This window comes from Seriola dumerili, unplaced genomic scaffold, assembly GCF_002260705.1.
Source record: "Seriola dumerili isolate Sdu_G_001 unplaced genomic scaffold, Sdu_1.0 BDQW01000052.1, whole genome shotgun sequence".
NCBI classification, from domain to species: domain Eukaryota; kingdom Metazoa; phylum Chordata; class Actinopteri; order Carangiformes; family Carangidae; genus Seriola; species Seriola dumerili.
The window spans coordinates 18364864-18377170 of NW_019174307.1; the positions used below are offsets into that span (position 1 = coordinate 18364864).

Below are 12307 nucleotides of genomic sequence, written 5' to 3' on the forward strand. Positions count from 1 at the left end.
AGAGCACATTTTTTTATTCCCTTGACTGTATGTGAAACAAGAAAACTATTACTAGTTTGAGCCATGACTTTACACACATGAAAGATCTTCTTCAGCCTGGTTGACAGACTTCAGTGTGGAATTGATTGAAAGGTTTTGTTTCTGTGTTGTGAGCGATAACACATGAATAATATGACTGACTGGTCCTTATTGACAGGCGTTTCAGGTTACTTAATGCTGTTTAAACTCAAGCAAATTGTGCATTCATCATAATCTGCCTCGGTCTTCACACAAGTGTCTCCTTCATCAACATAAAGCCTGCCGCCACATGCTAACGCTGCAGAAAGCACACAGCTGCCAGCCACTGGACACATTACCCTGGTGTGTGTTCTGTCTGAGGGTCACTGACAGGGCAGCTGTAGTTAGCAGCTAAAGCTGCATGTCAGACCCAGTCGGACACGGCTGAATTCGCAAAGTCATTTACTAGTAGTCCTATCAATCAACAGGCAATTATTGAAGTAGGGCCTTTTGGCACTCAGCTGGTATCAAGGCTAATGAGGAAATGAATAAATCTAGATGATCTAGAGGAAGTAGAAGAAGAAGGGAGGTCCTAATCTCTCTCTGAAAAAACCTCAAATATCAGAGATATAAAATGTTTTCTTTAAAGATTTCTATAGAAGCACAACCAACTCAAAAGGTGAGTGATATACATGTGCTGAGTCTTAATCAAAGCTACAGGTTTAAGCACATGAAATTATAACATCTTGTACAACAACAGTGCTGAATGTTTGTTTTACAACCCCAGCACATCAGGTTTGAAAAGGAACATGATGTAAGAAATGCTGACAATCAGCTTTATTGTTAGTATATTAACACTGTAGGAACTGTAGCCATTGTAGCCTACATATAGACAGTCACTGGAAAGGTTGAAAAGTTGCATGAACTTCAATAAACTCATCATTTTCAATATCTGATGCCAAATCTGAAGTCAGACATCAGACACTTGGTATCTTCCCTGCTGATGCTCTGTCAGACCTTTCTTGTTTCAGGGCTTCTGGCATTCAGTCTGGTCTTCAGCAGTAAAACATATTATCTGTTGGACTGAGGTCATGTGACCCACTTGGCCAACCAAGAACGTTACAGAATTTGGCCATGCAACTCCTCTGTTGCCATATCTGTATGTGGTCCTGCTGCAGTGTTCTAAAACTGTGGGGCATTGGGTCCATTTCATCGCCGCCGAAACACAGATCACAGATGGCAGCACTGTCAGGTTTCACACATGATTGCCGCTCAGATAGATTTGAAAGTCCTACAGGTTTCCTGCACGTCCAAGCATGGATCATAAACATAGTATTCATTTTGAATAGTAAAATGTGTCAAAATGAGCGAGAGGACGAGATCCCATTTTGCAAATTTGATCAAAAGAGCCTCAGGTATACAATGGGCTACGAGTCCTACAGTGTTCACTCAGTGTCGATGTGAATACCATGTAATTACAGCTGAAAGTCAGCACTGTCACCTCATAATCGCTGATTCATTTCAAATCCAAAGTGCTGGAATAGAGAGCTGAGATAGATAAAAATCTTAGCATCTTAATATAAAGTACTTGAAGGTAGAGAGTGCAGTGAAGGTCTTACCTGTGTGGGTCCTCTGATGTGCCTTCAGATGGGAGCTCTTGGTGTAAACCTTCCTGCAGCCATTAAACTGGCACCGGTGGACTCTCTTCTTGTTCTCTGGTACATCTCCTCCCAGACTTCCTCCTCCTCCCTGCTCGCTGTCACTGAGGGTCCCTCCTCGGCTTGGCGGCGACGGTAATGCCCGTGCTGCCACCAGCTTGGCGGCCCCTAAGCCTACCTTCTTTGCCACAAATTTGAGCGTTAAGGTGCCATCTGCCGTCGCAGTGAGTGTTTGTGTGGGTTTGATGAGGTGGCGGCCGAGCTCTGGTGATGACGGCGGTGTTAGGGATGTAACAGCAGCGCTAAGCTGTGCGGCGCTGACTCCTCCGAGGACTTGCTCCTTGGTTGTCAGAGTTTCGGTCCCTGCTTCCACTTGGGTCTTGCTGTGGTTGGGCACCTGGAGGATCTTGGCCTGCACCTTGGGGAGAGTCACAAGTAGTGGGGGCGGGCTGGGCTGGTCAGGCAGGCTGGGGAGAAGGGGGTCCATCAGGTCCTCATCACTGTCACCACCCTGCATGAATGCCGGTGTTAAGAGGCAATCCAGCTCCTCATCAAAGAGCTCTGAGAGTCGCTTGGGCTCCGTCTGTAGATACCGCTCCAACTCTAGACATGTCTGCAAGACAAGGAAACACACAGAGACCCAGAGTCAGACATTAACATACTGAACTTGTATCTGTCAGTTCAGTGTTTCTTAGACCTCCAGTCACACACAGTTGCACATGCAGGATGTCAGTGCAACAGACCTTTGATTGCCTTGTTCAACCCGACTCACATTTTGAGCACGTTTGCTCAGGCTAAACACTGAAGTCACGGTTGTATCAGCTGATCGGCCAGCAGCGTTTCATTCATGCATCAGTAAACATGGCTTATTAATAAAATACTTGACCACCAGCTGACTAGTAAAATCCAATCAAATTCATACAGGTGTATAGCTCTTTATAACCTGACAGATCTCATTATTACTCTAGTGATTCCTTCACGTCAGCACAGTTTCTTGCTGCTTGCCATCTCCACCACACCAGCCTCCTCATGTTTTGAACTTCTGGCACTCTTGGCTTTGCCATGATCTAATGTAAACAGCTATCTCTGATTTTTTTTTCATGTGTTTACTATTTTGAAGGGACGATTGTTGCTGCTCAGATTTATTGAAAACTCAAAGATGAGCGTTTTGAGAACTGCACCTTGGTAAAGGTTTGGTAAAAACCTTGGTCATGGTTCAAATAAGCCAGTGCTGACTATTCTTAGGGACTGGGAATAGTCAACATTGGCTTCTTTGAACAACAGTCTCCCATGTCAAAGTCACACACCTTGTTCACACAACCATCCACCCTGAGAGGTTTAGTGGCAGTCTGACAATGTCCTGCGACTTTCACCTTCAGTACTGAGTGAGGACAGCCTTTATTTGCCTGAGTGAAAGAGGGAGGTTGTGAGGAAAATGTAGGTTTGTCTATCTGACCAAATGACTAATGAAGTTAATTTTTCAAGTGAGGAGAGTCTCGGCTCTTAGAACTTCTTCTGACATTGGTATATCAAGTGATTTTCCTCGGACTGAAGACTTTTGAGAGACCCTGTTTACTTGGTCTATTTAAATTCAAACACCCGCTGTAGGCTTTATATTTCTCTGCAGCTGTTGACCATGTCACCTGGCACACGGCAGTCCTGAGAGAGGAGAGATTTAGTCCGTGATTGATTGCTGCTGCCTGGCCGAGCTCTCCGGAGCCCTGAACTGTGGAAGCCTTGCCTGTTTCCCTCTGCTCACCCAAATCAACCAGGCATGGCAGTTATATCGCAAGATAGTAGGAAGGAAGGAGAGCGAGATGATGGAGGGAAAGTCAAACAAAGAAACCAAGGAGAAGGAAGGGAGATAAGGAGAGTGAAACACGGAAAAATAAGCACATTTTTCTCTCAGTGTTGATTCAACCTTTGTCAAGAGATAACAGACATCTGTGCTTTTTTTCCAACAACCATACAGTTCCAGATTTTGGCAGCAGTACAGCATCACCACAGTTGCTGGTCGACTGGCTGTCAGTCCTTTGCTCAAAGGCACCTGCCACATTACCTCAAGGGATTTGAGCCAACAAACCTCCTGGTCACATACCTACTTTTCTAACCTCAAAGCTGCCTCTCTCCTCCCCAAACTTTTTTTTTTTTTTGGTTTGATGTAATTCCTGCTCCTTCTCACTTAAACTACCAACTGCACTTTTTGAGGTCTACATGGGATTGTTTCGCTGATCCCGCTCCTGCTTTGATCTCTCCCACCTGCAACATTGTTTTTTATCGAAATTCTGTCTGCCTCATCCCACCGGGAAAAATAAGACACATGTAGCTGCTGTAGACGATCATAATCTAAAGAGATAAAAGCAGACTTTCCACAGCTGTTTAATATAAAATTTAAACCAAAAACAAGCCTTATTAAATGCTTTTAAAAGGTTGGAAAGAGCGACTCTTATTGTTCAGTTGGTTTTACATAGTAAACAGATGCCAACCAGATGTTTGAAGATCATATTTCAGTGCGGTAGTGTTAGTTATTATTTACAGGAACAATGCAACAATGCATTGATCCAATGCATTTACATACATCATTAAACCAAATAATAACATGTTTTCTGTTAAGAAGTTTCACCTTGCAATGACGGTGGAGTAGGTGGAGTTTCAACAAAATCTGTTCCTGTTTCCCTGGAAAAATACCTGTTGTTTTCAATGTGTTCGCTTGTGTGTGTTCCCATACTTTATTTTAGCTACTGAAACAAAGATGCCTTATTTAAATGTCACAAACACTTCAACTCCAACCTCGAAATGTCTTTACCACAGTAATCAAACTGGATCCAACTTTCAGCTGCAGGTTTCATTCAGTGATTTGCGTGAATAAAGAGCAAAATCTGTCAACAAAGACAATGCAGGAGGTTCAACAGATGAACTGGATGGAGGCTCCTTCCCTAAACCACAGCACAGAGCAGCTCCTGATGCAGCTCCTCAAACCACAGAAACAATGACTGAATGCTATGAATCCTCCAACTCTGTCCGTTCACACAGTAAAACCTTAAATCAGCAGTAAAATGTAAATGTTTTAAAACTGGTGACATTCAGACAATAATTCTCTGGAAGCAATGATCTTGAAATCAAGCGAAGCCCTGTGTTCATATTCATAACACTTGTGTTTGTGTATTTGTGATGTTTGTTTTTGTGAGAAGACAGCAGGCCGGTCCACAGCTCTGTAACCCTCCACTCAGCACTTTCTTTCAGCTACCTGGCTCTGGTACTGTCCTCCAACATAGTGTCTTTACTGTATCTACTTGGAAAATGAATTTCCTCTGTTTTGGCAGCTGAAGCTTCTCATCCTGATCCCTTGGCTCTTTCCACCTCTGTCATCGGAGCAAATTACAGCCACTACACAAAAGTTTTTTTTCCTTAGCTGCAGCTGGTTGACTCGGTCCATTCAGACACGCCAGCACTGGAGCTTTACTCTGCTCAGTCTCAGTGACGAGACAGACCAAACCGACACATTTAGTCTGAATATCTGTGGAGTGGTGATAAGCTGAACTTCCCTCTCCCTCTTTTTTCTTCTTCCCTTTAAAACAATGCCCCCTTTTTTTTCCTAAGGATGCTCATTTGCATGTGAATATAAATCAAAGATATTTCTCCGGGGGGTTACAATGCTTCGTAAGGAAACTTGAAAATGATAAGCAACTATGTAAAGTGACAAAGACGACGCCCAGTACCAGCGTCTTTTGTAAAGCTGATACCATTGCTGTGAGGAAAACCCTCTGGTTAGCCTTTTGTCCAGATTGTTGCAGTGATTTGTTAGCATTTGTATTCCTTTCAGTAATTGCTATGTGTAATACAATATCTAGTTAGGTATGCTAAAGGGGGCTATTACATCTCTTTTTAAATTAGATCAGTCACTGCTAATGCATCTGGAAACCAGCGCTGGAGATTATACAGCAGCCTTCAGGTTATCTGGGATGGAACTTCAGCAGCCAAATGCTTTATTTCAAGACAAAAGAGCTGCATGGTCTGAACAGCAGACTGCGGAGCACATCAGTCATTGATTACTCACGGGCAGCTCCATCTTCTGGGAATGATCCACAAAAACTATTGTAATTAAATTATGCCTTAAATGAGTTCAAACTGAATTGTTTTAGATAGTTTTCAGTCTTTGAGAGAAACACAGAACTCAATGTTGCAACACAGAACCAACAGTCAAAGATTTTCCAATGATAACTATATGATATGTGTATATTATGATATGATATGAATGGATTTTCAGTTCAATTGTCTAGATCATGGCCTTGCAACAGAATTGATTTTCCGAGTCCGGGAGGCATCGCACACCCAACAAATCAGAGAGACTTCCAAACAAATGTGATTTAATACAAATAGCAGTCGTAAAGTAAATAGAGCTTAAGCATCCTATTATCCATCTTATTGTGAAAGGACAGCGTTTAATATTTAACCAGGAAGTAAATCCCCAGGATGTAATGGTCGTTAAGTTAGGATAAAGGTTTTAAAATTGTTCCCAGTCAATGGTTCAGACGATGTTATGGTCACAGAAATACCAGTTTCTGATTGGTCAGCAGGTGTTCAGGTGACCAAAACTACAAGGAAAATATTGTCCAATAAGGGACAAGAGGGAAATATTTTTGATGGAGGCAAAAGGGACCTCCCTTTTTTTTCTCACTAAACTTCTACATTTTCTCACCAAAATAAATACCAAATAAATAAAATCAATTTTAATTTGGGTAAATGTAAATTCTTTAGTACGGGTTCAAGATTCAAAATACTGTGAGGATGCAAAGGCCACCAAGAAGGGAACTTATGCAGTTTTTGCCCTGAACTTGTTGGTTTGTTAATGTTAATGGAGATTATGCTTTTAATTTTAAAGGATTGGGACTGTTGCTACTTGCAGGACAATTAGTTTTCTCCTTATCCTTTTCAGTGCTATGTAGAATGATATTTTGCTATTTCAGTGTTTGTGTTATAATCAATATTCATCCTCCTCAGACACAGCAGCATGAATATTAGTAATATTAGTTCTCTTTGATACAGTAAATAGAGTCTCTATTTGTGATTTCTAAAGGCGTACTGTACCACTGTTTTCACTTGGACTAGAAATCAAAAATAGAAAGGTCTGTGTGTCTCCTGGCGGGGGCTGGACTGGTGCTTAGGACTGTGGGAGGTGGGCGGGGAGGACAGAGGGTAGAGAGAGCCCGAGGCTGTGTAAGAGGAACGAGCGGCAATCAAACCCACGGCCAGCAGTGAACGCACCATCTCTGACATCACACGACCTTCTCCTCGTCTGCTTCTCCTACACACAATGAATATCAGGTAACAATGACATGTAGGGCCTGCAGCGTGTGTGTGTGTGTGTGTATGTGTACAGCGTGTGCGTGTGTGTGTGTAGCGTGTGTGTGTGTGTATCAGTGGCTGCTGGCTAACATCTCAGACTGATAGCATGTGTAAGGCTCACCTCCTGTCCCCCTGCTCAGTCCCACACCATATGGAGAAAGGTCACATCGGATAACACGTACACACACACACACACACACACACACACACACACACACACACGCACACACATATTGGAGCGACCAGTTCATTTTTCCCATAGAAAATGTCTTGTGACTGACCGTTGGAGCAGCTCAACACTTGGATGGACATGAATCCTTCTGGTTGAATCTTCAGCAAAAACAATGAACTGAAGAAAATCTGCTTCACTCACAAAAAAGTCAAAAAGGTACAAGAAAACAATTTCAAAAACAAAACTATTCTAGGACAGAGGTCAAGTAGAGTTGACCGCTGCAGTAAGAAATCAATCAGAAAGCTTCAGATTCTGTCACGGCAACAGGCGGGCTGAACTTTCGTTTGCATTCATTTACTTTTAGATTCCAGATGAAATAAATAACAAATGCAGCATTCCTGTTTGTGTTGGCAGAAATGGAAGAGCTGGAGAACCTCCTGTCTTCCTGACTTGTGAGCGTTCATGATCTGCATTATTCCTTGACGACTGACCATATTGTTCCAATAATGCCAAATATATCCATATATATCACTTCCAACGGCAAAAACATACAGTTTATAGCTCATTTTACTAAGCTTAATTAAACTTAGTGTTGTATTATATTAAATGTAATTTTATTTATTCATTTTTTTGACATTAATCAATGTCACAGTAAACGTGCCACAGTTAGCCAAAACCTAATTTTCCAACTAATTCTCCATAGGCCAGATGATAGATTAGTCATTTAAACAACCAACAAACGATCGGGCCTCCAGGTGACACTTTGGTAGCTAAGAGATGCTGAGGTGAAGATTCCTTTCACATTCAGGCTGAATAATCTGATATGAATAAGGTGCACTGTTTTGTTCCTGGTTGTAATAATAATGAATATGTCAGACCATAACAGTGGCTACTTAAAAAAAAAAAAACAGATTTCAATACCAATACTTTTAACGATGTAATATTGAAAATTGATCCTGGAGAGTTGAGTGTTTCTGTGTAGAATAGATAATGTTCAGTGGGAGAAACAGCTCTGGCAGCAGCTACTCTGTCACTAATATCTGTAAAAGTTCCCAGTGTTTAATATGTGTGAGAAATCAATCATCAATAAAGACTGTTGCATTATACATGTCAGTTGTCGTGTATAAATGCAAGGGAAAATGGGTCCTGCAGTTTCAATTAATGTTCTCTTTTCACATATTAATATTTTTTTAAATTATGTAACAGTATCAGAGGTCAAGGTAAAACAAGGTCAAGAGGAAACGTAGCGTCCCTGCTGAAGTCAGAGTCGGCTCTAAATATCTTTATAACAATTCTACATTCTTTATACTGAACAACTGTACATGTGTGTGATCAGTCAGTGGATATATTTCATGTTTTCATACACACGGCTAAAGAGGAAAAACTCCATCCTCTCCTCCTGCTTCCCGTCTTCCCGTCTTGAACGTTTTTTTTTTCCCCCCTCTATGTTTTGAGTGTTTGATTTAATATCTCGTCTAAAATAGCTACCAGTGACGTGCAGGTCCTGTGAGTGTGCGTGTGTGTTCTCAGCCCGCTGAGGTCCATTAATAATGAATGCAGAGAGCAGAGGGCTCTGGATGGAAGCGCTAAGAGCTTTTGACAGACAAAGGATCATTGAGGACAAAGCTACGCAAACAGATTCAAGTGGATTCAGCAGCGAGACGCTCCGTCTGTGTTTACATACGCAGAGTTAGGTGACTATTACCGACATTTCCATTAGTACAATGGTGAAATTAAGCCATTTACGTGATTCTGTAAAGTGACACTTCCTATAATGATCTGCTTCACATGCGGTTATAGCCACATCAACAACTGACTCAACATTTGACACATCACCAGCTTCCCTGCAAAGCCTGGAAACATTCAGTCAAGAAGTGATTCAGCCCCGTCGAATATGTACTGACCAATCACTGAATCATAACAACATGGCCCGCCTCACTTTTATAAGCCTTTATTAACAATTAAACCTAGGTTTAGTAAAACTGACGCTTTACAACGTCTTGTTTCAGCATGGTTCCGTTTTCGTCTCAGTTTAATTCGGAAAAGTTTCATTTCCACAACTGTCGCTACGTTTTTCCAATAAAAATCAGAAGCAATATCCAGTTCTGTCACCGGAGTGAACAGCTTTACCAAACCAAGGCGTATCTGTAGACACAACTATTTGTCACAAACATGTATTGTACTAATGGCAGTGAAATTACACTTCAGGAAATAGAGATAAACTAAATAAAATGATTTTCTACTCACCTCCATGACATTTCAAAACCCAGAATTCTGCTCATTTGAACTCCTCACACTCCTACAGAAAGGTCTATTAATAGAGAAAGCTCTGCCAACAATACTAGCTTACCAACTATGGTGTCAAACACTTTAAAAATAAGTCTTTGTTCTTTTTTTAGCTTCCATACGAGTTTCTCGTCGCGCTCTGAAGATGAAGACATCTGTACAAGATCAGTGAGACGGATGAGGCAGCTGCAGCTCAGTCACTCAGTGGGTACACGGTGGGAAACATGTGATGTAAATGTGAATGTCAGATACAAGAGGATGACGGCTTTTGTGTCAAAAGAACGGGGTTTTGCTTGTGGACCTGCCTGAACAGTGATACTGACACAGGTCGGGAAACGTCTGGGTCGGTCTTTGTCTTGTTTTTGTTTTTTAAGTTCATCGATTTTAAATGACGACCTCAGCAGCCACAACTTCACAATTATGAACTGAGACGACTCATCGGGTCTCAAACGAGTCCCCAGTACTCTGAACCAATCCTTCTGCAGTGAAATCCAATGCAGTTACAGCCAATATGTCCGTTACAATGCTCCAATGCATTATAAAACAGCATGAATGCACAAATACGGTGTACAGGGTAATGAGGTGATGATTTTAATGTTCACTTGTGTTTTCTCTTGTTTAAAACCTAAAAAATATGATTGCTGTGTGTTTGCCTTGCACACAGTGCGAAGCTGTGTATCTCAGTAACTCACTTTTCCTTAAAACATCTTTGACTCACAAATACTGGATCTGAATCCTGAACAGAAGAGGATAAAAAAAAAAGGTCATGAGGAGCACAGCGCTTCAGTGTAGCTTCTGCATCTCCTCGTGTGGCTTTCAATCATCTTAAATACATGCTCCTGTATGAGGAGTCAGTTTCCCCTCACACTGCTGTGAGGATCTCATCTGCTCGAGTCTGATCCTTTTAGTTTGTTCCTGTCTCTCTTTATCTGTGTGTGTGCATTAGAGTGTGTTTATTTTCACTCCACATTATACAGCTTTTGGCTTCAAATTATGTTTTTCTCTTCACTTTTTTTTTTTTCATACAAATAGGTCCTAATTAAAGTGCTTTGGCTTCCATAAACTGCTCTTTGAAGCTGTACCTCTTGATGGATCTCGCTCTCTCTACACAGCGAGCTCTGATGGCTAATTAGCCACTCAAAAGAAAAGGCAAAAAGAGGCTCTTTATTCAGCTAATTTGCTGATGCGGCTGTGTACATGGCGCATGTGTGTGTGTGTTTTGTAAGAGTGAGAAGAGCATAATGACTTTTAACTGATGTGTGTGAATATATAATGGCTCATGCTCGAGAGTGTGTACAATATCAAACGGGTGCCACTGGCAGCGAGCTGCTTCCTTTATGTCTGAGCGAGCATCAGTGCTGCAGAGCGAGTGTGTGTGCTTTGTTAGAGACTGAAGTGCGGTTTGTGCGATGATGCCTGTGAAGATGCTGGAGCCGTTTGAGTTACTGCAGCAGCATCTAGACGACACGGAGTCTCATTGACTTACAACTGCACATCCTGCAATCTGATCCAAACAGCTCAAAACTAACGGGACGCATTAACACTTTCATTTAGTTCATTAAGTTACACTAAAGTGATTTTCTGCTCATCTATGTGGTTTCAAGCTCACCAGATCATGTTTAGCTCACGTTTAAAAGGTGAATTATCTCAATTACACATAAAAAGAAATGATTCTGCTTCTAATGTTTTAAAATCCCCTTGTTTTTATTGCCAGATAATTTCATGATGAACTTATAATTAAGAATTTGAAAAGGCTAGAAGTTGCTGGTGCCACAAAGTTGGAAACCACATTATTGCCTAAAATATCACTGTGTGCTGTAACATTGAGATTTACCGACCTATGACCAAACAGAAGCATGAACTCTCCTCTCATGCAGCATGAGCCTCAGCTTGCTCATGGACGGCTGCCAGTTTGGAGACACCAGTTTAGTCACGCCTACACTACACTGGTCCCAGGGCAAGCTGAAGTCCGGAGCCAAATCCATACTGCTGGATGGCGACCGCCTCAGCCTGCCTCTGCCTCCTGTGCTGCCACCACTGCTTCCACCACCACTGAAACCTCCCTGAACATTATTCACACTGAGTCACTGAGGTGCAAGAATCTGACATTTTATCTCCCAACCAATTATCAAACAGTGCGGCAGCGAAAGACATCAGTCGTAAAGAATCCAAAATAATCTGAATTTGAAGAGTTGATCATTTAAACATTATAAAAACTACATGACAAACAATGGAGCTGAGTTAGTGGTTTATTCTTATTTTACTGGCAGTTGAATTGTTCATTATAGATTTGCTTCCTTCCATCTCGAACAACAAGGCAGCAGTGAAACTGCAAACTGAAACTGAAGATACAGGGACAACATTCATCCTTCACCCTGGTTTAAAAAGGTATCTACAACACTTGAAGTAAAATAGCAACTTTACAGATAAAGTGAAGGTGTGTGACTCAGTAAAACCAGCTGCTGGGTTAGTTCCAAAGAACCAGAACGACACACAGTTATGGGAACCGGTGGACTGAGCTCATAATAACCGAACTGCAGGCTAACAGCTCAGTGTCTTAACCGTTCAGCTTTGATGCATCAGTGTTTTTATCTGTAATGGGATTGTACAGAGATTCGGTCTGCACATCTATTCATGTGCAAAGAAAATCCCTTTAGCTGTACTGGCTTTAGAGAAAAACATGTAAATGCTAAAACCTGGATAATCTGAGCATCTTGTCATGTGGTGACTTCAAATTGAACTTGTGAGGTTGTACTTTTGACACAGGAAGTGGAGTCACACAACAGACTTGATACTCAACACTGTTAAAACAGTCTTCGCCTTGTTCAGTTTTTCAAAATCAGTTAAA

The 12307-nt window shown here is 41.6% G+C and overlaps 1 protein-coding gene across 1 annotated transcript in view; it reads right to left on the reverse strand.

Moving 5' to 3' along the window:
• LOC111218440 (Krueppel-like factor 7) overlaps window positions 1–12307 on the reverse strand; it is a 57997-nt gene that overhangs the window by 15776 nt on the left and 29914 nt on the right. Inside the window, exon 2 of the mRNA XM_022740748.1 lies at window positions 1617–2268. Coding sequence (XP_022596469.1) covers window positions 1617–2268 — 652 coding nt within the window. The remainder of the gene's footprint in view (window positions 1–1616; window positions 2269–12307) is intronic.